Source organism: Glycine soja, chromosome 12 (assembly GCF_004193775.1).
Source record: "Glycine soja cultivar W05 chromosome 12, ASM419377v2, whole genome shotgun sequence".
In the NCBI taxonomy this organism is placed as follows: Eukaryota; Viridiplantae; Streptophyta; class Magnoliopsida; order Fabales; family Fabaceae; genus Glycine; species Glycine soja.
This window is the reverse complement of record NC_041013.1, coordinates 36,787,351-36,810,227: the sequence shown is the minus strand read 5'-3', so window position 1 is coordinate 36,810,227 and position 22,877 is coordinate 36,787,351. Positions and strand designations below refer to the sequence as shown.

Below are 22,877 nucleotides of genomic sequence, written 5' to 3'. Positions count from 1 at the left end.
TGGCACTTGGCATTAATAAGATCACTCTGATCAAACTCAAACTAAGTTTGTTCAGGAAGTTGGGTTTCTTTGTTGGTTTTTACTTTTTTTTTCACCGTCTTTTAGCTCTGTTTTGTTCTCTTAATGTAACTGTAGTGCCTTGGCTTTTAGTGATCATTAAGTCCATGTACCTTAATTTCTTATATGCGTTGTTTTGGAATGCGTTTTTCATTTCCTTCTTTCTTTCTTTAAACTACCTTCAAAATATATAATTTTTATGTTTGGCTTGATTGTTTATTTACTAAGCCATAACAATGGGGTTTATAAGAATTACTGCTATTTTTTTTATTAATTGAGCTAATGAAGATCTAAAAAGAAACCAGAAGACAAAATGCAAACGAAATTCACTTGTTTCTAATCCTGCCTCTGATCCTTTTTCCTCACGATTAGAAAGCATCATGCCAATTAATAAAAATTTCATTGATCAATTTTATATTAGGTTTGGACAAGATTAACAAATTTTGTATCTCATCTCTATTTCATTTTAAATCCAACCAATCCAACACTTTTTCCAACCTCTTTGCTGCTTCTTATTTTGAAAAAAGGCAAAAATCTAAGGCCTAGAGGGTAAGAAAGGGTTGTGATCTAGTTAGCGGTGGGCACAAATTAAGGGGAATGGTTACGCTTCTATGAATTAAGAATTGTTAAGATTCTAAGATTAGAGACACATTGATTTGATTAAATCGAAGTGAAGCAGAGACAATACACAAATGACAACGTGACTTTTCTCTAAATGTAATGTAAAATATGGCAGCATTATTGACATGGCGCTCTCTAACGGGAGGTGATAGGTGATTTTCGTCTACAAAGGCAATAGGATTCAATCAATCTACCATTTATATCATTGACTATTTTTGTATATTTTTATTTATTGCTACAATATTAAAATGAAAATTTTATTCTATAAAATTAATATATATTACTAATTCAATGACATTAATAAATGTCACTATCAAAGTAGGGTAATGAGCTAGGTTAGAAAATAATTAGATAAGGAAACAAAATTCATTTCCCTTCCAACTGTCATCTTTGCCACAATAGTTAGTCTATCACACTAACCCTCACCCTTTTAGAGATCATTACCCTACTTCTTGCTTTTAATTGAATGTTTAAAAATGATTTGTTTTGATAAAAAAGGAAAAAATCCAAGGTCAAGAGAGGAAGAAAGGGTTGTGATCCATTTAATAGTGGGAATGAATTAAGGAAAATGGTAAAACTTCTTAGAATTGGTCAGTTTCTGAAATGAAATATGTGTTGGATTGGTTGGATTAAAGTAAAGTGAAGACAAGACACAAAAAACATTAATTTTCTCCAATGTAGAATTGAGGTGACAATATGTGTGGCACTCTCTAGTTGGAGGAGACAGGTAATTTTCGTCCATAAATTATAATAAAATTCAATTAATCTAGCTACCATTAATATCATTGATTATTTTTGTATATTTTAATTTATACCTACACAATATTAAAATGAAAACGTATTTTATGAAATTAATATATATTACTAATTAAATGACATTAATAAATGTCACTATCAAAATCAATATTTTTTTTTTGCATGCTGAGGGAGTTAGGTTATAAAATAATTAGATAAGAAATAAATTCATTTTCCTTCTAACTTTCATCTTTGCCCTAATAGTCCATCACCCTAACCTTCACCCTTTTAGAACTCATTGCCCTACTTTATGCCTGTGATTGAAAGTTTAAAATAATTTATTTTGAAAAAAGGAAAAAATCCAAGGCCAAGAGAGGAAGAAAATGGTGATGATCCATTTAGTATTGGGCACAGATCAAGGGAAATGGTAAAACTTCTAAGAATTGGTTAGACTCTGAAATGAAAGATGTGTTGATCGAAGTGAAGCTAAGACAAAACACAAAAAAACATTAATTTTCTCCAATGTAGAATTGAGGTGACATTATGTGGCACTCTCTAATTGGAGGAGATAGATGATTTTCATCCATAAACTATAATAGGATTCAATTAATATACCATTTATATCATCGATTTTTTTGTATATTTTTATTTACCGCTACAATATTAAAGTGAAAAACGCATTCCATAATAATAAATATATATTACTAATTAAATGACATTAATAAATGTCGCTATTAAAGTCAGCAAGTTTTTTAGATTGAAAGGTTGCAAACAATCAGATAAGAAAAAAAAAACTTCCTCATCCAACTACCATTATTGTCGCAAGAGTTCATCACTCCAACCTTCACCCTTTTAGAGGTTTTACCCTTACTTCATTCTTGTAGTTTTCGAAACCAAAAAGGCTCTTCCATATCTACCTCCTATGATTGGTATGGTTGACTTTTGAGTCTTATATACTTAGAGCATATTTTTAAGTTTTTGGAACCTTTGGGGAAATATTATGCAAATAAATGCAGATTTGGGACTCTTTGTTAGTCAATTTTTGTTGAGAAAACACAATAATTTGCTGGCCAAAATCAAGATAAAAACAAGTGGAGCTATAAGTAATTTTACCCAGGGTGAATGCAATTTTTTCCAGGAGAGGGGAATTTTGTTGGGCAAATTTAATGATAGAATTAGGAAAAAATTATTTGTATGAAAGTTGTAGCCCTATATATTAACTAACTAACGACTTTAGTTTCACTAAAAAATAATGTCTAAAACTTAATATATGATCAAATTAGTGAGCAAAGGTCGATCTGTCAAGATTATGTGATGAGTGTGTGTTCTTCCTAATTTTAGGCATAGTAGATGATAAAACTTGATTTTGAGGTCAACATAGAAGTGATATTTACTTTATGGAGGTCATAGTAGCAGAGGAGAAAAAGTGACTATATATTGTGTTAGGCAACTATATGTTTGTAAGGGGTTCCAGGCATAACATCAATAATAACTGCCTCCTCTCACAACATTGAGGTCTCTGAATCTTGTGCAATTTCCTTGCCCTGTTGCCTCTATGTGTCAAAATAATTGCTAGTTGTATATTGATACCCTCACCTATGTATGAGTCATCAAGTGAGCTATGACTATGTTGAACACAACCGTAACAAACAAACAGGTATGCATGCATCTCATCTTTTCCTTAAGAATTTCGAAAATTCCTATGCCTTCTCAAAACTTTCTAATAATATATAGGGTTAATAGTAATTATATGGTAAGTTCAGTTCGTTAGCATCAATGAAATAGCCTACATAACATAAAGGGACAAAAATGTCAAAAAAATGATTGCCAACAATGACTGTTGAATAAATTGGACCACAATAGTTTCCATTGGACTAATTTGTCATATCCCAAATTTCGTTTCATTTAAGAGTAAAATATAATTTAATTTTCATCTTTCTTCCTTTTTTATAGTTACAAGCATAACATTACAATAAACGCTTAAAAAATACAAAAACAATCGTAAGTTAGAACAAATATAATAATAAATATAATATTGATTAATAAGCATAACTTCTCAGTTGTTCTACTGATAGGCCCATAGACAAGCAATAGGATGGCACGAGTGAAAGGCCCAAAAGAAGAATTGTCACTCCAAGACACTTAACATATTATGTCTAAATTCAGGGCAATATGCTAGTTTGATCTTTTACAAATGCTTGTCAGTTAGTTAGTGCTTGCTGTAGTGGAGTAGTGCCAGTTGTCCTCTCTGTTAGTAATGGATTTCCTTTTCTATTAGTATTGGATTAGTGGAGCATTTCTTAGTTTGTTATTCTATTTTTGCTCCCTATATATGTAACCTTTGGTTGAACAATAAAGCAAGCAGAAACTTGGCAAACTTCCTCTTCCGAATTCTGATATTTCTTCTCCCTGTACGCATCATCTTGGTGCTTTCATTGACTATGGTAGAATCAACACGCTTAAGATTAATATCGATCGCATTGAGGAAGCTATCGCCCGCCTATCCCACAAGTTGGAGGACCTGTGTCAAAAGGTGACTAATCGAGGCCGTACCCGAATCAAATAAACATTAAAAATGTAGTATCTAGGAAGTGATCCTAGGTCGTCTTCCAACGAGCAATGGTCAACCAAACGTTCATAACAGATAGTAATAAAACAGTAACAAATTGGGGGGGGTTGTTTGTTTTTGTAAATTAAACAGCAAGTAAATTTGAATTAGAAAATATCAGAATTAAAACACATTGTTTCCCCTTGATTCACAAGCAAGTCTCTTATCGTAGGTTACGAGGATTTATCCTTTATCAGTTCAACAACTTAATCCAACCCTAAATTAAATTACTAAGCAAAATTTAACATAAGGCATTCATTATGTGATTAAGCAACACATATACCAATTAATCATGAATGAAAGTGATCATTAAGCATGAACGTAAATTAAGCGCAGAGACAATTAATCAAGCACTAAGCATGCATGGATTAATAACAACAAATACAGAGTAATTGGTGAAGAGGAAAAACTAATCAGAATTCAATAGTAATAATAAAACCTCAAAGAGAGCTGTGCTTGATCCTCAAGAGAAAACAACGCTGGAGACTTAGCCTTCCATTAATCAATAGAAAAAGAAATTGTAGTAGAAAACAAAGAAAACTCGAATTATTCTCCAAAACGAAAAAAAGCTAAAAACGAAAAAGAGAGAAGGCCTAAAACTAGAACCTTGGTGCTGTTATATAGTTCTCAGCCCCAAAGCTTACAAATCTATTTTAAGTTCAAGCACATAAATAAAATAAAATCTAGATAAGATAAGATAAGACAAAATCTAGATGAAATAATATCTAGATGAAATAAAATCTAGATAAGATAAGATAAGATAAGATCTAGATGAAATAATATCTAGATGAGATAAAATCTAGATATGATAAGATAAAATCTAAATTAAATAATATCTAGATAAAATCTAGATAAGATAAGATTTGGTAGAATAAAATTGTCTGCTCTCTTCAAGTCCAAGCCCAATTTCGGATTCAAGCCCAATTACTTATAATTCTCCTAAAATTAAATTAAAAACACAAAATTAATCCAGTAGGCCCAAATGATAAAACTGCATAATTAAATTGACAATTAAGATTAATCAGTAATTAAAATGGTGACAAAAAGGGTTAAGAAATATGAGAAAATGATGACACATCAGTGACCCACCTGGAGACAACCTCCCATTCACCAACATCGTCCATAACCCATCATAATCCACATCACTCATCCCCTTCCTCTCTTCGTATGAAGTTGGAAGTACCGCGGTTTGACGGTTCCGATCCCTTTGGTTGGATCTTCAAGATCAACCAATTTTTCGCTTACCACGACACATCGAAATGTGACCATCTTACGATTGCTTCTTTTTATATGGAAGGACCGGCTCTAGCATGGTTCCAATGGATGTCGAGGAACAACCAATTTTCGTCATGGACCGCTTTCTTGCAGGCATTAGAGACCTGATTTGCTCCTTCTCAATATGAGGATCCTACCGGCACCCTATTCAAGCTAACACAAAAGGGCATTGTCATTGAGTATCTCTCTGAATTTGAATCCCTTGCCAATCGAATCGTTGGTCTTCCACCAACCTTCTTATTGAGTTGTTTTGTTTTTACTTTGGCACCGAAAATTCGGCAGGAGGTCCAAGCTTCACAACCTTTGACTATGGTGTAGGCTACAACCTTGGCCCATCTCCAGGAAGAAAAGATAAAAGACTCCCATCAACCCTTTCGACGATGATCACTAATGCTTTCTACTTCAGGTCCGCCCCCTCCTCGGGTTCCCCCTTCGTCACCCAAACCTGGTCTCTTGCCGACACCACCAAAACATACATTTGTCCCATTCAAACGACTATCATCAGAAGACCTCACCCTGCACCGGGATAAGGGTCTGTGTTTTAACTATGATGAGAAATTCAGCCGCGGTAACAAGTGCACCTCCAAACTCTTCCTCCTCATTGCCAACGACAATGACAATTCTCCTCATGATTTGCTCATCTATGCAGATGGTTGTGCTGAAGAACAAGGTACCTATTAACCAATTGGCAAGTGCACCAATTCGTCCAAGTAGTAATTAAAACGGTAAGACCGAGTGTCGAGTTCACAGGGACTTTGACTGTACTCAAAGTTTGTATATGTCCAATTTTAAGCAATCAATGAACTAAAATTGATATTGGTCAAATAATGATACAGAATATAAAATTTGACGTAAATGAAGATAATTAAGTAGAGCACATTAAAGAGATAGAATACAAACACTCAGGAGGTGAGTTGTCGATTGAAGTAGAATTACGGAGCGTGTTGAGACTCAACCTACCAAAACTACTCTTGATGCAACATTAAGGGTTTTTCACTATTTAATGTTATTTCGATTATTACCTTCATCCACTAACATACCCTAACCATGATTCCTCATGTGAAAGAGCCTAAATTACCTAATTTCACTCCTAATCCCTTAAGAGCTATATCAAATAATTTGCTTTAAGAATAAAGATGCATAAATAAGGCTAAATAATATCATTCTATCCCTAGACATGGATTACCTAGATGCTCTTTTCAAGTTCTTAGGAGATAAACATTTTCCAATGCATAAACCCTATAACACTACATGAGCATGGGTGATCAAGCCATAAACATGATATTAAGCACAAAAAAGAGACAATAATATCAAAATAACATTAAATAGATAGTTAGAATCATTTCATCAAGAGTGTTCGGTAGTTGAGCTCCCAACAATGGGTGGTTTAGCCTCTCATTGTCATGAGAGACTTACTAATACAAAAAGAAAGCAAGAGGTGTGGAAGAAAATGGAAGAAAAGGTCCCCAAGTGAATGGGTTTTCTCTTTTCTCTTATGCCCTAGCTTCTCATTTTTTGGTCCCCCAAAAGAATTGCTTGATTTTCCCCTTCTTTTTTCCTTTAAAATGCAACACAATCATGTTTTGCGATATTGATCATGTGCTAAGCCGGCATGTGCTCGCTAAGCGCACATGCAAAGTCCAGTTGGCATAAGTGACTGTGCGCTAAGCCGCAGATGCGCGCTAAGCCGCAGATGCAGGCTAAGCTGCAGATGTGCGCTAAGCCTGACCTCCAAGTTGGCTCCACACGCTTAGCGGTTGTTGACGTGCTGAGCGAGTTGCTCCAATTCTTCAACCATCTTCCAGGCCTCCTACTGTGTAATTCTACAAAAAATACACTCCAAAACACTGTAAATTCCTAATGTTCTAACATAAAAGAAGCAATAAAAGAGAGAAAAATTAGATAATTTCTATGCGATTTAAATATTTAAATTATTTAAGCATATCAATTATTAGTACCGAGCCCTTCCCAGCCTAAATTAGCCTACACGTGCTTTTAGGCCATATGGCTCCTGAGACTCTACGCTTATTGGGCCTCTTAAAGGGTCAACAAGTGTGGATATTAATTGATGGGGGTAGTACCCACAATTTTATCCAAGAACGGTTAGTTCTAGCACTGAAGGTCATGGTGGGCAATGGACACCAGCTCGAGTGCCATTAGTGGTGCTGGGATATCGCTCTTCAGGTTCAGGACCAACAATTCTTGGTCAACTTCCATGTCCTTTCTCTATATGGTGTCGATCTTGTACTTGGAGTTGAGTGGTTGAAGTCATTGGGTCCAATCCTCACAAACTACAATGACCTCACCATGAAATTCCTTCTCGATGGCAGAGTTGTTGAATTAAAAGGGGAACGCGAAGGCACTGCAAAATCAATTACAACTCACCAGCTACGTCAACTTGTCCAAACCCATGGAGTTAGTGAGTTCTTTCATCTGCGCATTGAGCCCTCTTTAACCCAAACTTCCAAGCTACCATATCCAACACCCGAAATAGAGACCTTGATTCAGCAATTCCAACATCATTACCTCCGTCCCGTAACATGAATCATGCAATTAAGCTTCGACCCAACTCTGAACCAGTGAATGTTAGGCCGTATCGCTACCCTTATTTCCAAAAATAGGAAATTGAACTTCAAGTGGACTCTATGTTGAAGAATGGAGTCATCAGACCAAGCACGAGCCCCTTTTCATCTCCGATTTTGCTGGTGAAGAAGTGTGATGGGTCTTGGCGTTTCTGTGTTGATTATCAAGCTCTTAACACCATCACCATCAAGGATAGGTTCCCTATTCCCACGGTGGATGAATTGTTGGACAAATTAGGAGGAGCACAGTGGTTCTCGAAGCTTGACTTGCTTCAAGGGTACCATCAAATTTTGATGAAGGAGGAAGACATCAACAAAATGGCATTTCGCACTCATCACGGGCATTACGAGTTTCATGTAATGCTCTTTGGATTGTGCAATGTCCCATCATCATTCCAAGCTACCATGAATGACACTTTCAGGCCCTATTTGCACAAGTTCATCATTGTGTTTTTTGACGATATCCTTATCTACAGCAAGACATTGGTTGGCCATCTCTAACATTTGCAGCAAACATTTTGTGTTCTGGAACAGGGCCAGTTTTTCCTCAAAATGTCCAAATGTTCGTTCGCGCAATCCCAGATTGAGTACTTGGGCCACTTAGTATCGACGCATGAAGTTGAACCTATTCAGGATAAAATACTGGCGATTCAACAATGGCCAACCCCACGGACATTGAGGGCCCTGTGGGGATTTTTGGGCCTCACTGGGTTTTATCGTCGCTTTATCAAAGGGTATGCATCACTGGCGCCCCTTTGACTCATCTGGTGACAACTCCTTAATTGGTTTGGTCAACTGAAGCTCAGGCAACCTTTCACAAGCTAAAGGATGCTGAGAGTTCGGTGCGAACTCTGTAACTTTCGAATTTCTCGATGTCGTTCATGGTGGACACTGATGCGTTGGGAACAGGGATGGGATTTGTCCTTTATCAGTTAGGTCATCTTCTAGCATTTTTTAGCAGGTAATTTTGCCCAAGGCTTCGTCTAGCATCTGGTATGTTCGCGAATTGGTAGCAATTACGATCGCCATCAAGAAATGGCAGTAGTATCTTTTGGGTCATCCTTTCATAATTTTGACTAATCATCATAGTTTGAAGGAGCGTATGAGTCAGACCATCCAAACCCCAGAGCAACAATTGTATCTCACTCATCTTCTTGGGTACGATTACACCATCCAGTATATATCAGGCAAATTGAATAAGGTGGCGAATGCCCTGTCTCGAGCTTCTAAAGATTCACAAGGCTCATTATTTGTCCTTTCCGTACCTCACTTCGCCTTTCTGGATCAACTCAAACATGAGTTGGCTATTCACCTTGAGTTCATCGCCCTGTAACAGAAAATCAAAGGTAACCCGACAAGCATGCCTGATTATACTATTATTTAGGATTTGATTTTATGCAGGAATCCATTTGGTTGCCCAATGGCCTTAACCTTATCCCATCATTGTTGACGGAGTTCCATACTTCACCAACGGGAGGGCATATGGGAATCAAGAAAACTCTGGCACGTTTGGGGGAAAACTTTGTCTGGGCCGCTATGTGCAATGATGTTCAACAGTTCATTGCTTCTTGCCTTGACTGTCAAAATACCAAATATGAAGCACGAAAACCGGCGGGACTACTGTGTCCTTTACTAGCCCCGGTGAGACCATGGGAAAACCTTTCATTGGACTTCATTGTGGGTCTTCCCCCTTATCATGGAAATACTACCATTATGGTGGTGGTTGACAGGTTTTCCAAAGGCATTCACTTAGGCATGCTAAATTTGAACTTTACGACGTAGATTATTGTGTTGTTGTTCATGGATATGGTGGGCAAAATTCATGGTATACCTCGAAGTCTCATGTATGATAGAGACCCATTATTTGTGAGTAAGTTTTGGCAAGAGCTCTTTCGATTGAGTGGAATGAAATTGCGAATAAGTTCTGCCTATCACCCTTAATCAAATGGACAAATCAAGGTCATCAACAGAGTTTTCGAACAATACTTGCAGGCGTTCGTTCACCATAAACCTACAACTTAGGGCAAATTTCTGATATGGGCCAAATGGTCTTACAAGACATCAGTCCACTCAGCAACTAGAGTTTCACCCTTCGAAGTAACCTTTGGCAAAAAATCGCCCAGTATTCCCCAATATCAGATGGGATCATCATCAGTGGCAGCAGTGGATGTGATGCTAACTGATAGGGAAGCGATCTTTGTTAAATTATGAAAGAAGCTCTTAAAAGCACAAACTCAAATGAAGACCGCAGGAGACAATCACTGGAGGGATGTTAATTCCGAGCCAGGACAGTGGGCAATGGTCAAGCTCAGGCCATACCACCAACTTTCAGTAACCCGAACTCCTTATTCAAAACTTGCTAAAAGATTCTATTGTAGAAGCAAAGCTTCCAGGCTTATTTTGATGATGCCAAAGACTCAAGTCAAGAATCAAGATTCAAGCAAGTTTCAAAATCAAAGAGTCATTCAATCAAGATTCAAGCAAGTTTCAAAGAATCAAAGAGTCATTCAATCAAGAATCAAGATTCAAGTAAAGAATCAAGAGAAGACTCAAGATATGCAAGAACCATTAAGATAAGTATAAAAAAATTTTCAAAATATTGAATAGCACAAATTTGTCCAAAAGAATTTTTCAAAGAAAAATCTTTTTACCAGAGTTTTTACTCTCTAGTAATCGATTACCATAAGGCAGTAATCGATTACCAGAAGCCCAAACAGTTTTATAACTGTTTTACAAAGTAGTAACCGATTACCATGGACATGTAATCGATTACTAATGTTTTTGAACGTTGGATTTCAAATTTCAAGAGTCACAACTTGTGATAAATCATTTTCAAACTTGTGTAATCGATTACACAACATTTGTAATCGATTACCAGTATTTTTAAACGTTGGTTTTTCAAATCTAAACATGAAGAGTCACATTTGTTGATGTGTAATCGATTACACTATAACGGTAATCGATTACCAGTGACTAGTTTTGAAAAATAAATTGCCAAGAGTCACGATATTTTAAAGTGACTAGTTTTTGAAGAATTTTCCAAGAGTCACAACTTTTAAGTGACTAGTTTTCAAAGAGAGTCACAACTTTTAAGTGACTAGTTTTCAAGAGGGTCACAACTTTTAAAGTGACTAGTTTTGAAGAAATTACCAAAAGTCACAACTTTTAACATGGTTTCTTCAAGAGCCATCAAATGGCTATAAATATGTGACCATGACACGAATTTCATAAGATACTAATTACTGAATCATTCTCAACATCTTTCTAAAATTTTTTGTTCAATACTTGCTTTGTCAAGAAAAGTTCATTGGGAAAAAACTTGTGCTTTTCCATTTTCTTCTCCTCCTCCATTCTTACAAAAAGCTTTTCAAGAGACCGACTCTTGGTGACTGTTTTTCAAGAGAAGGTCTTCTTGGTTAAACACTGGACTCAAAAGACTAACCGCTTTTGGGTTCATTGCAAGAAGTGAGCATAACTTCTTGGTTGTAATCACTGAACACAAAGGAGGGGATTCCTTTGTGGTTCATTGCTTGTAAAGGATTTTACAAGGATAGTGGAAATCTCAAGTGGGTTGCTTGGGGACTGGATGTAGGCACGGGTTGTGGCCGAACTAGGATAAATCCGGTTTTGCATTCTCTCTTTCCTTATCTCTTTTACTTTCTGTTGTCTTTACACTTCCGCAAGTTATTTTCCTTCATTTATAATTTCAATAACTTGTTAACAAAGAAATAATTGAATCTAGGGAATAATTAAGAAAGGGAAAATTTCAATTAAGAATAGTCAACGAAATTTTAATTCAACCCCCCCTTCTTAATATTTCCGAGGCCACTTGTCCAACATATATGGCCCATTTAAGATTTTATCTCGTATTGGCAAAGTAGCATACAAATTACAACTTCCAAAGGATTCCAGAATCCATCCTGTTTTTTCAATGTTCTGTACTTAAACCATTTTATCAAACCCCTTCGAGCAAGGACAGACCTATAGTGTTACCACCTCAGGTTTGCGAACACCTGTTGGATCGAGTGGCCTTAGAATAATTAAGAAGGGGGGGTTGAATTAATTATTCCTAAACCTTTACTAATTAAAAATTACTCTTTTAAGGCTTTTACTAAATTGTTAAGAGAAAGAGGAGTAGAAGAGAAACTTAACAGAAAGTAAAAGCGGAAATTAAATGCACAGCGGAAAGTAAAAGAGTAGGGAAGAAGGAAACAAACACACAAGGATTTTTATACTGGTTCAGCACAAACCTGTGCCTACCTCCAGTCCCCAAGCAACCTGCGGTCCTTGGGATTTCTTTCAACCTTGTAAAAAACCTTTTACAAGAAAAGATCCACAAGGGATGTACCCTCCCTTGTTCTCTTTGAACCTAGTGGATGTACCCTCCACTAGAACTGATCCACAAGAGATGTACCCTCTCTTGTTCTCAGTCAAACCGAAGTAGATGTACCCTCTACTTGTGCCACAAAGGATGTACCCTCCAATGTGTTAAGACAAAGATCTCAAGCTGTTACACCTTTGATACTTTGTGAATGGGGATACAAAAGAATTCTCAGGCAGTTAAACCTTTGAACGCTTTTGTATTAGGGAATGGGAAGAATCAAAAGAATTCTCAGACTGTGTCGTTTTGAATTCTTTGACAAGGGAGAAGGGAGACACAAAAGAATTCAGGCGGTTAGTCCTTCCTTCTTTTGGAAAAGGGAGAAGAGAGACACAAAAAGAATTCAGGCGATTAGTCCTTGGTGAATTCTTTTTGGCAAAGGGAGAAGAGAATGAAAAGGATGAATAGCACAAGTTTTCAAGGTTTAGAAAACCAGAAAACTTCAGAAAACTTTTGGTACAAAGAAGAAGAAGAAGTTCAAAGAGATTCAAGGCTTGTAAAGGATTGTAAGAGATTGTTAGAAAGACTTGGAATAAATTGATTCAAAATGCAAAACAAAGCCTTACTTTTATAGACTCTTCATGTCTGGTCAAGAAAGCCATTCAGAAGAGTTATATCATTTAGAAAAACTTAAAACCCATTTGAAAGAGTCAAAACCTTTTTGAAGAGTTACATCTTTAGATTTTTCAGAAACAAACACTGGTAATCGATTACCAAATATGTGTAATCGATTACACAAAGCTTTTGAATGAAACAATGTGATTCTTCACATTTAAATTTGAATTTCAACGTTCAAGGGCACTGGTAATCGATTACCAAAACATTGTAATCGATTACAGCCTTTTGAAAATATTTGGAACGTTGTAAATTCAGTTTGAAAACATTTTCACACTCATTTTGCTACTGGTAATCGATTACAACAATATGGTAATCGATTACCAGAGAGTAAAAACTCTCTGGTAAAGGTTTTGTCAAAAACTCATGTGCTATTCAAAGTTTTGAAAAACTTTTTTAATACTTATCTTGATTGAGTCTTTTCTTCATTCTTGAATCTTGAGTCTTGAATCTTGATCTTGATTCTTGAATCTTAATTCTTGTTTGTAGGCTTTCTTCTTGAGTCTTGAATTCTTCTTGATTCTTGAACTCTTTGACTTGTTTTAGATTTTCTTGAGATGGATGTTCTTTGATTCTCTTGAGCTTTTTGTTCATCACTTTTGTCATCATCTTTTGTTGTCATCATTGTTATCATCAAAACACCTTTGATTCATTGTTGATTCATCATGAAGCTTTGCTTCCACAACACCAACCTGTAATTTCATCTCTCACAATTATTGATGCTCGTTGGGAGGTTTGGGAGAGTGAACCTTGCCTGGTGGTTCTAGTTTAGTGGGAAGGTTTGCACCCAGATGACACTTCTTGGGAGGTTTGGGCTCAGTTAAAAGAAGAGTTCCACCTTAAGGACAAGGTGTTTCCAGAGGATATGGGGATTGATAGGCCCACAAACAAGCAGCAGGGTGGCATGAGTGAAAGGCCCAAAAGAAGAATTATCACTCTAAGACACTTAACAAATTATGTCTAAATTCAGGGCAATATGCTAGTTTGATTTTTTACAAATGCTTGTCAGTTAGTTAGTGCTTGCTGTAGTAGAGTAGTGCCAGCTGTCCTTTCTGTTAGTAATGGATTTCCTTTTCTGTTAGTCTTGGATTAGTGGAGTATTTCTTAGTTTGATATTCTATTTTCGCTCCCTATATATGTAACCTTTGGTTGAGCAGTAAAGCAAGCAGAAACTTGGCAAACTTCCTCTTTTGATTCTGATATTTCTTTTTCTCCCTGTACGCATCATCTACCCGAAATATGAGACTCAAATAAAATACACAATCATTAAGTTAATCCTTAAAAAAATGAGAGTCAACTTGATTTTCTCACACTACCTAATGTTGTCACAACAAAAATTTCAGAGCAAATATATTATGATTGTTAATTAATATTATGCTTGTTCTAATTTATATTTGTTTTTCTAATTCTTTTAAGTGTTTATTGTAATGTTATGCATGCAACGATGAAAAAATGAAAAAAAAGATAAAGATTAAATTATATTTTACCTTTAAATGAAACAAAATTTGGGGTCTGACAGATTGGTCCAATGAAAACTTACTGACATCTTAGTATAATGGAAACTTAACATTTTGGTCTAATGAAAACTTACTCACATTTTGGTCCAATCTATTTCATAGTCATGTTGACAATCATTTTTGTGACATTTTTGTTCATGTGTATCGCACAGACTCTTTCATTAATCCCGTAACAGATGAAAGTTAAAATAGATGGATCTGTCACATTTTTTTTACTTTCAGAGACTAAAATTTAAATTGTCATCTTTTGGAAACGAATTTGTCAATACTCTACACATTCAGAGATAAAAAATTATTTATCCAAATATTTATTTCATCTTACAATCATTATTGAGTGAGTCACTTCCATACCTTTCCAGAAAAATGATAACTATGAAAATAATTTGTTTTAAAAAAATCATAAATCAGAATTAGGTAGAAATGCCTTACATCAATTGTATCCCCGTTATCGGACAAAAAATCCCATGTGATGGTGATGTTGCCAAAAGGATCCAACAAATTGTATCCATCTGCATTCCCAGCCAGTCATATAAATAAAAGAAAGGAGAAGAGTATCACTATAAATTAAGGGAAAGCTTTGAAGACAGGGTGGTGATTTGGAGACGGTGACGAAGAAGAATATCAAAATAAAAAATAGATCCTCCTTCACAAGCAAAATTTAAGATCGATCTGTTAAAAATTGATTTGGCTTTGGATTTTGGATTAGAGAAACTAAAAAAATGGGGTGGCCAGCTATGCCTATATATGTGCTAATTTACTTATAAGTCTTGTCTTGGAATGCAGCAAATATGATGGTACACAGCTAGCTAGCTAAAAAAAATGACCAAAGCTACAACAACATTTGTAGTAATGAAGTTTTGATGAATAATAGTTTTAAAAAAAGTTGAACCACCTTTGTTCCTTTTTTGTGTTATTTAAGATTTTTTACAAGTATAAAAAAAAGCAATAAATTTTCTTCTTTCATATAAAGTTCTATTTTATCCTTTTTTTTTCATTTATACTACTATGCTATACAATAAATTCATTTTAGTTGTTTTCACTTTCGTGATAAATGTATAAATTAATTAAAAGTTAGATGAAAAGTAAGAGTCTAATTCAAAAAAATAATTAACTTTATCTTGAACTTTGAAAATAATAAATTAATTAAAAACATTTTTTTTTCAAAATCTGACACTTAAATAAGGAAGGATAAGAATTTTAAATAATGCTACTAATTTCTTAATTAGTGTAAACTCATTTTTTCTACCTATATTAAATACCAAAAAGAATATATTTTTTTTCTTATTTATGATACTGTGTAAAATATTTAAGAATTGATAATAACTATTGATAGCCAACAGTCTTTTCAAACTGATTTATAAAGTTGTAATCGATTATCAATGTTTTAAAACGTTAAATTTCAAATTTCAAGAGTCACAACTTGTGATAAAACATTTTCAAATCATTTTAAACTTGTGTAATTGATTACACAATTCTTGTAATCGATTACGAGTGACTTATTTTCAAAATTAAATTACCAAAAGTCACAATTCTTAAAGTGACTAGTTTCTGAAGATTTTTTCAAGAGTCACAATTTTTAAAGTGACTAGTTTTCAAGAGAGTCACAACTTTTAAAGTGACTAGTTTTGAAGAAATTGTCAAGAGTCACAACTTTTAACTTGATTTTTCAAGAGCTATCAAATGACTATAAATATGTGACCATGGTACGAATTTTAAAAAGAGAGAACTTACATATTTCTTTCATTCATTCAAAACATTCTTTCTAAGAGTTTTTTGTTCAATACTTTCTTTGTCAAAAAAAGTTCATTGGTCAAAAACTTGTGTTATTCTTCTTATTCATTCATTCTTCCTCTTACCAAAAGAATTCAAAGAACTAACCGTCTGAGAATTTTTTTGATTCTTTCCTTCTCCTTCTTGCCAAAAGAATTCAAAGAACTAACCGTTTGAGAATTCTGTGTAAGAAGCAGGTAGCTTCTTGGTTGTAATAGTAAACACAAGGAAGGGAACATCCTTTGTGGTTCGCTTCAAGTAGAGGGTACATCTACTTGTTGTTCAAAGAGAATAAGGGAGGGTACATCCCTTGTGGATCTTTGTTTGTAAAGGATTTTACAAGGTTATTGGAAATCTCAAGTATCGTGGGTTGCTTGGGGACTGGACATAGGGACGGGTTGTGGCCGAATCAGTATAAATCTTATGTTTGCTTTCTTCTTTCGTACACTCTTTACTTTTCCGCTGTGCACTTTTTATTTTCACTTTACTTTTGTTTAAATTATTGTTTCTGTTTTTTACTTTCTCATAACTTAGCAGTAAAACCTAATTGAATATAATAATATTAAGAAGGATAAATTTTAATTAGTCAAGACACATTAGTAATTAATTCAACCCCCTTCTTAATTATTCTGAGACCACTTAATCCAATAATATTTAATATCTAGCAACTCTTTATTACAAAAATATAATATTATATTAAAAAAATTAAATTTACTTTTTAAAATAATAATAATAATATGGTATTTATAATACTCTTTAATTAATGTCCTTAAAATACTCCGTAGTTGGACTCTTATTTTAAAAATATTAAAATATGATATTTTTATTGTTAATATTTTTTAATAATGATTTTCTAATTTTATTTTTTTATTTCTTTTTATCTAGGGAACAATGTTTAACACTTGGTAGTAAATTGTATTTATTAACCAATTGGTTTAGGACTTAAATCCTGAGTTATTATTTTTATGGAATAAATACTATTTTGAAGAAGGTATATTTAATGTTAATTAATACTCTATTAGTTGTCACATTATACTTGTTATATAGATGTAGAAAAATTAATAAATGAATGAAAGATAATAACAAATTTACAAAATTAATCTTATAATCATCAATTAATTTTTACTCTTTTTAGTCTATATCATTAATATTATTATAAAGTATATAAGTGGAAAAAATAATTAATATTACGTCAAAAAATTAAAATGATAATTATTGTAGGATAATTTTTTTTACAAAGATGATTATTATGGGACGAAGAAAATATTTGTGAGTGAAATATGTAAAAAAATACTTGTGAGCGAAATTACTGTAAAAAATATAGTGACGAATATAATTTTTTTAAAATTTGTCTTTAAATTATAATTTTCCAACGGATTTTATGCAAAATATTAAATGGACTTAATATTTTTAATTATATATATAATTACATTAGAAATATTAAATTCATTTAGTTATACCTTATCAGTACTTATTCCCTGGATATTTTACACACTATCATATTTTCAGACATATTTTTCTGCAAAATATTTTAAAAAATGAAAATTTTAATAAATAAAGTTGTAAGAAAATTCATAGAAGTATATATGAATTTTCTTGTAATTTTTATTCTTAAAATATAAATAATTTTATAATAAATTTTATAGAAAAACTATATATAAAAATATTCCTGCAAATTTGGAAAATAAAATAAAATTTTTGTGAGCAAATAAATCTAGAGACAAAATTTGCAGGACAATTAGCAACAAGCCTAAATGTTTCCTACATAATTATTTTCTAACGTATTTAAATATGCAGGAAAAATATATAATAGATAACTGTGATAAATGTTGCAGAAGTTGTTGAAAAAGGTTTACATCTTGTTGATTATTTCTTTGTCATTTATCGTGCATTTTTTTTAAAGTATGATATAAGATGCGGAATATTTACTTCACTTTGTTTAATACCAATTAATGAGCTTTGATACGTGAGGGACATCTAACGATGATTTGTGTTTGGTTTTTTATGTGTACAAAATATTTTTGGAATCCCAGTTATACTTGTAAACGAAATTAATATCTAAATAAGTTAATTAAAAAATATTTGTGACCTTTAACATAAGATAACAAAAAAATACCAATGACTAATTAATTTCTTTCAAAAAAATAATTAATTAATTTTAATAAAATCTGTTATTTTAATCACATTTTTTATTTACAATATTACTTGAAGTTATGTGGAGTTTATTTAAGCTAATAAAATAATTTGACTTTTATATGCTTTTTCCATTTTATTTCAATAAACTTTTGGGCGTAATAGTTTATGAAATTACTTTTAATATATTTATTTTATAGTCAATTTTACTACGCCCAAATTTGACTACCACTTAATTCAAATTAGATAAACCAGTTGTAATTTGTAATTGGGCGTAGTCATAACTTCTCATGATAATTAAAAACTTATATGTCCCAAAAACTTATTGAATAACTATTTAATTCTTATATTCCAGCACATCTTTACTAATAGAGTTTATTATTGTAATCTAATTATAAATGATTGTTGGTAGAATTTTTTTAATAATTTTTATTAAAATCAATTAATTATTATGATGATTTATAACTAAATTATTGTGTAAAATTTGTTCCGTGCTTACTTTTTTCTCTTACTAGTATAAATATTTTTTCCCTACATAAATGAAGGTAGAAATAAAAAATAATCAGATACGAGTACAATAGTTATGAACCTCAAATATGCGTGAGTAAAAAATGAGTTACAACCGCTCACAAAGATACAATTAATTTGAAGAAAGAGTCATAAAGAGGCAATAAATGATCATATTTAATGTAATAAAAAAATTTATTAATATGTAAATTAAATGAATGACTATAAATTAAATATCATAACCGTCAATTCAACCTTCAATTTTGACTTTTCAACTCCATTAATTAGTTAGAATTATTATAGGAGTTATGATAAGACACAAAAACACCATATAATTTTATGATTTTTTTACATCAGGTAATCATTAATGATCACCTTAAAAAAATATGGAAATATTTTATTATTATTATGTAAATAATAAATTATTATTATTATAATTTGTAAAAAAATCAATAATAATCAAACACGATTAACAAGTCTTATAAAATTTACAATAACTAATACATTTAAAAAATATTATTATGGAGTTAAAAAAGCTAAAACTAACATTTATAGAAGAAAAAGGAGAAAATCTTGGATTGAAATTCTCTCACTAACACAAATTAATAATTAAAAACTAATATTTATCAATAAAAAACTATTACACATTATTCAACTAACTAGATTATACTCTTTTATATTATAATTTATAATTTAAATTTTATAAAATAAATAAATAAATAATATTAATCATGGAAAAAAATTGATAATTAATATTTTGAGTAAGAGACATATAGCTAATTGCCAAATCGTTGTGCCAACAAGTTTTATTATTTATTTTTTCCCAAAATAAATTGTTTACTTTAGAAAAACCAAATTCATTTAGTCTTAATAGTGCATATATAATTATTATATGATTGTGATTAATTCTTTTTATTCTTTATTTATAGTACACCTCCTAGGTATATATATTTCGGTGAATAAAATTCTACACCCTTAAATTCATTGTGAACCTCAAAATTTATTAAGATCTTGAGACTCAAGTATGACCTTTATCCTTATATATGTGACTATTTTCAAAAAATAATATTTTTTATAAGATTTTTTTAAAATTATTTCTTGCATTAATTTTTTTAATCAAAATATTCTAATTATTTTATAAATCATAAATGGTAAAAAATATTAAGAAAAACTCATTCACTCACTTGTGAAGGTTAGAGAAGATGATTAACACACATTAATTAATTAATCAGGTAAAAAGAGTGAAAAGATGAATCCTACAATTCTTAAAGATAATTTATAAAAATATAAATATAAATTATTAATAAATAAAATAATAATAATAATATACTAATCAACTTTCTTAGTTCTTATGAATTAGTTTAAAAAAATTATATAAAAAATATAGTATGAGAAAAAAATTATAATACTAATTAAAAGAAATTAGTTAACATTGCTAACTTTACCAATCTCATATAAAAAATAAACTTTCTTTCTAGATTTTTTTCCCTCAAACTTGATATTAACAATAAAATAAAAAGTCATTAAAAGTAAATTTTCAATTAAATGAAAAATATTTTAAAGATAATATCATTAAATAAAATAAAACAAATTAATATTTATTTATTGAAGCACTATTTTTTTTTATTTCCTTGATTCATAAATAAGAACATGAAGAATCCATTATATAATAGTAATATGGTGTAACAAGACACGTTTTAGGATGAAGATGCGACCCGTCACAAGATGCATCAAAACCATATTAGAAGTGGACATGTACACTATGTTCCTCCATCGCCATTCTATTTAAGCCTCTCCCCCTTGGTGCAAATGCACACACATCCTTCCATATCAATTAACCTACTCCTTAATTTCACCATGTCTGATATAAACATCAATCATCCACTACCAACACATGAGGTGGTGACCTACAAGGAGTGTTTGCATAACCATTCAGCAGCACTTGATCATGTCACCTATGATGGTTGTGTCAAGTATATCGCCGGTGAGGATGCTCTCTTGTGTGCTTGTTGTGGCTGCCGCCGAAACTTTCACCATAAGAACACCATTTTCACTGCTGAGCCCCAAACTCAAACACCGGATCAAGTGCAAGAGATGAGGTCCAAGAGGAAGAAGAGGACTACCTTCTCGTCAGAGCAGAAGAACAAGCTGATTAGGTTTGCTGAGAGTGTGGGGTGGAAACCTCGAAAGGAAAAGAAGGACGAAATCGAAAGCTTCTGCTCTGAGATGGGAATCACCCGTAGGAAGTTCGTTGTATGGCTCAGCAACAACCGTCACCAGGCAATCAATGATGCTTAGAAGTTGTTCATTTCGTCGTCATGGTTGAATTAGTCTTGGCACTTGGCATTAATAAGATCACTCTGATCAAACTCAAACTAAGTTTGTTCAGGAAGTTGGGTTTCTTTGTCAGCTTTTGCTTTTTTTTCACCGTCTTTTAGCTCTGTTTTGTTCTCTTAATGTAATTGTAGTGCCTTGGCTTTTAGTGATCATTCAGTCCATGTACCTTAATTTCTTATATGCGTTGTTTTGGAATGCATTTTTCATTTTCCTTCTCTCTTTCTTTAAACTACCTTCAAAATGTATAATTTTTATGTTTGGCTTGATTGTTTATTTACTAAGCCATAATGGGGTTTATAAGAATTACTGCTATTTTTTTATTAATTGGGCTAATGAAGATCTAACAAGAAACCAGAAGACAAACTGCAAACGAAATTCACTTGTTTCTAATCCTGCCTCTGATCCTTTTTCCTCACGATTAGAAAGCATCATGCCAATTAATAAAAATTTCATTGATCAATTTTATATTTGGTTTCGACAAGATTAACAAATTGTGTATCTCATCTCTATTTCATTTTAAATCCAACCAATCCAACTCTTTTTCCAACCTCTTTGTCACTTCTTGTTTTCCTTGATGATAGAGTTTGTGTTTCATGCTGTGTCCCATTGATGAGTGTGTACTGTTGCTAAAGGTAAAAAGAAAATGAGTAAACTACAGTTGAAAGGATGCATGTCCACACTTGTATTCATATCAATAGGTAAATATAGAAACCAATTCAAGAGTCACACCAAATAATAGAATTCATACAATAAAAAAATAGTAAAATGAAAGTTTAAAATTTAATTTATTTTTGAAAAAAAGGCAAAAATCTAAGACCAAGAGGGGAAGAAAGGGTTGTGATCTAGTTAGCGGTGGGCATGAATTAAGGGGAATGGTTACGCTTCTAAGAATTAAGAATTGTTAAGATTCTAAGATTAGAGACACATTGATTTGATTAAATCGAAGTGAAGCAGAGACAATACACAATTGACAACGTGACTTTTCTCTAAATGTAATGTAAAATATGGTGGCGTTATTGATGTGGCACTCTCTAACGGGAGGTGATAGGTGATTTTTGTCAACAACTGCAATAGGATTCAATCAATCTACCATTTATATCATTGACTATTTTTGTATATTTTTATTTATTGCTACAATATTAAAATGAAAATTTTATTCTATAAAATTAATATATATTACTAATTCAATGACATTAATAATTTTCACTATCAAAGTAGGGTAATGAGCTAGGTTAGAAAATAATTAGATAAGGAAACAAAATTCATTTCCCTTCCAACTGTCATCTTTGCCACAATAGTTAGTCTATCACACTAACCCTCACCCTTTTAGAGCTCATTACCCTACTTCATGCTTGTAATTGAATGTTTAAAAATGATTTGTTTTTTTTAAAAAAAAGGCAAAAATCCAAGGTCAAGAGAGGAAGAAAGGGTTGTGATCCATTTAATAGAGGGAATGAATTAAGGAAAATGGTAAAACTTCTTAGAATTGGTTAGTTTCTGAAATGAAATATGTGTTGGATTGGTTGGATTGAAGTAAAGTGAAGACAAGACACAAAAAACATTAATTTCTCCAATGTAGAATTGAGGTGAAAATATGTGGCACTCTCTAATTGGAGTAGACAGGTGATTTTCATCGACAAATTATAATAAAATTCAATTAATCTACCATTAATATCATTGATTATTTTTGTATATTTTAATTTATAGCTACACAATATTAAAATGAAAAATGTATTTTA

General features: G+C 32.4%; 1 protein-coding gene across 1 annotated transcript; it reads left to right on the top strand.

The window, feature by feature from the left end:
• Positions 1–20,658: 20,658 nt before the first annotated feature.
• LOC114378970 (zinc-finger homeodomain protein 2-like) lies at positions 20,659–21,099 on the top strand. Its single transcript, XM_028337547.1, has one exon. It carries the CDS (start codon positions 20,659–20,661, stop codon positions 21,097–21,099), a length of 441 nt encoding a protein of 146 aa, XP_028193348.1.
• Positions 21,100–22,877: the final 1,778 nt, after the last annotated feature.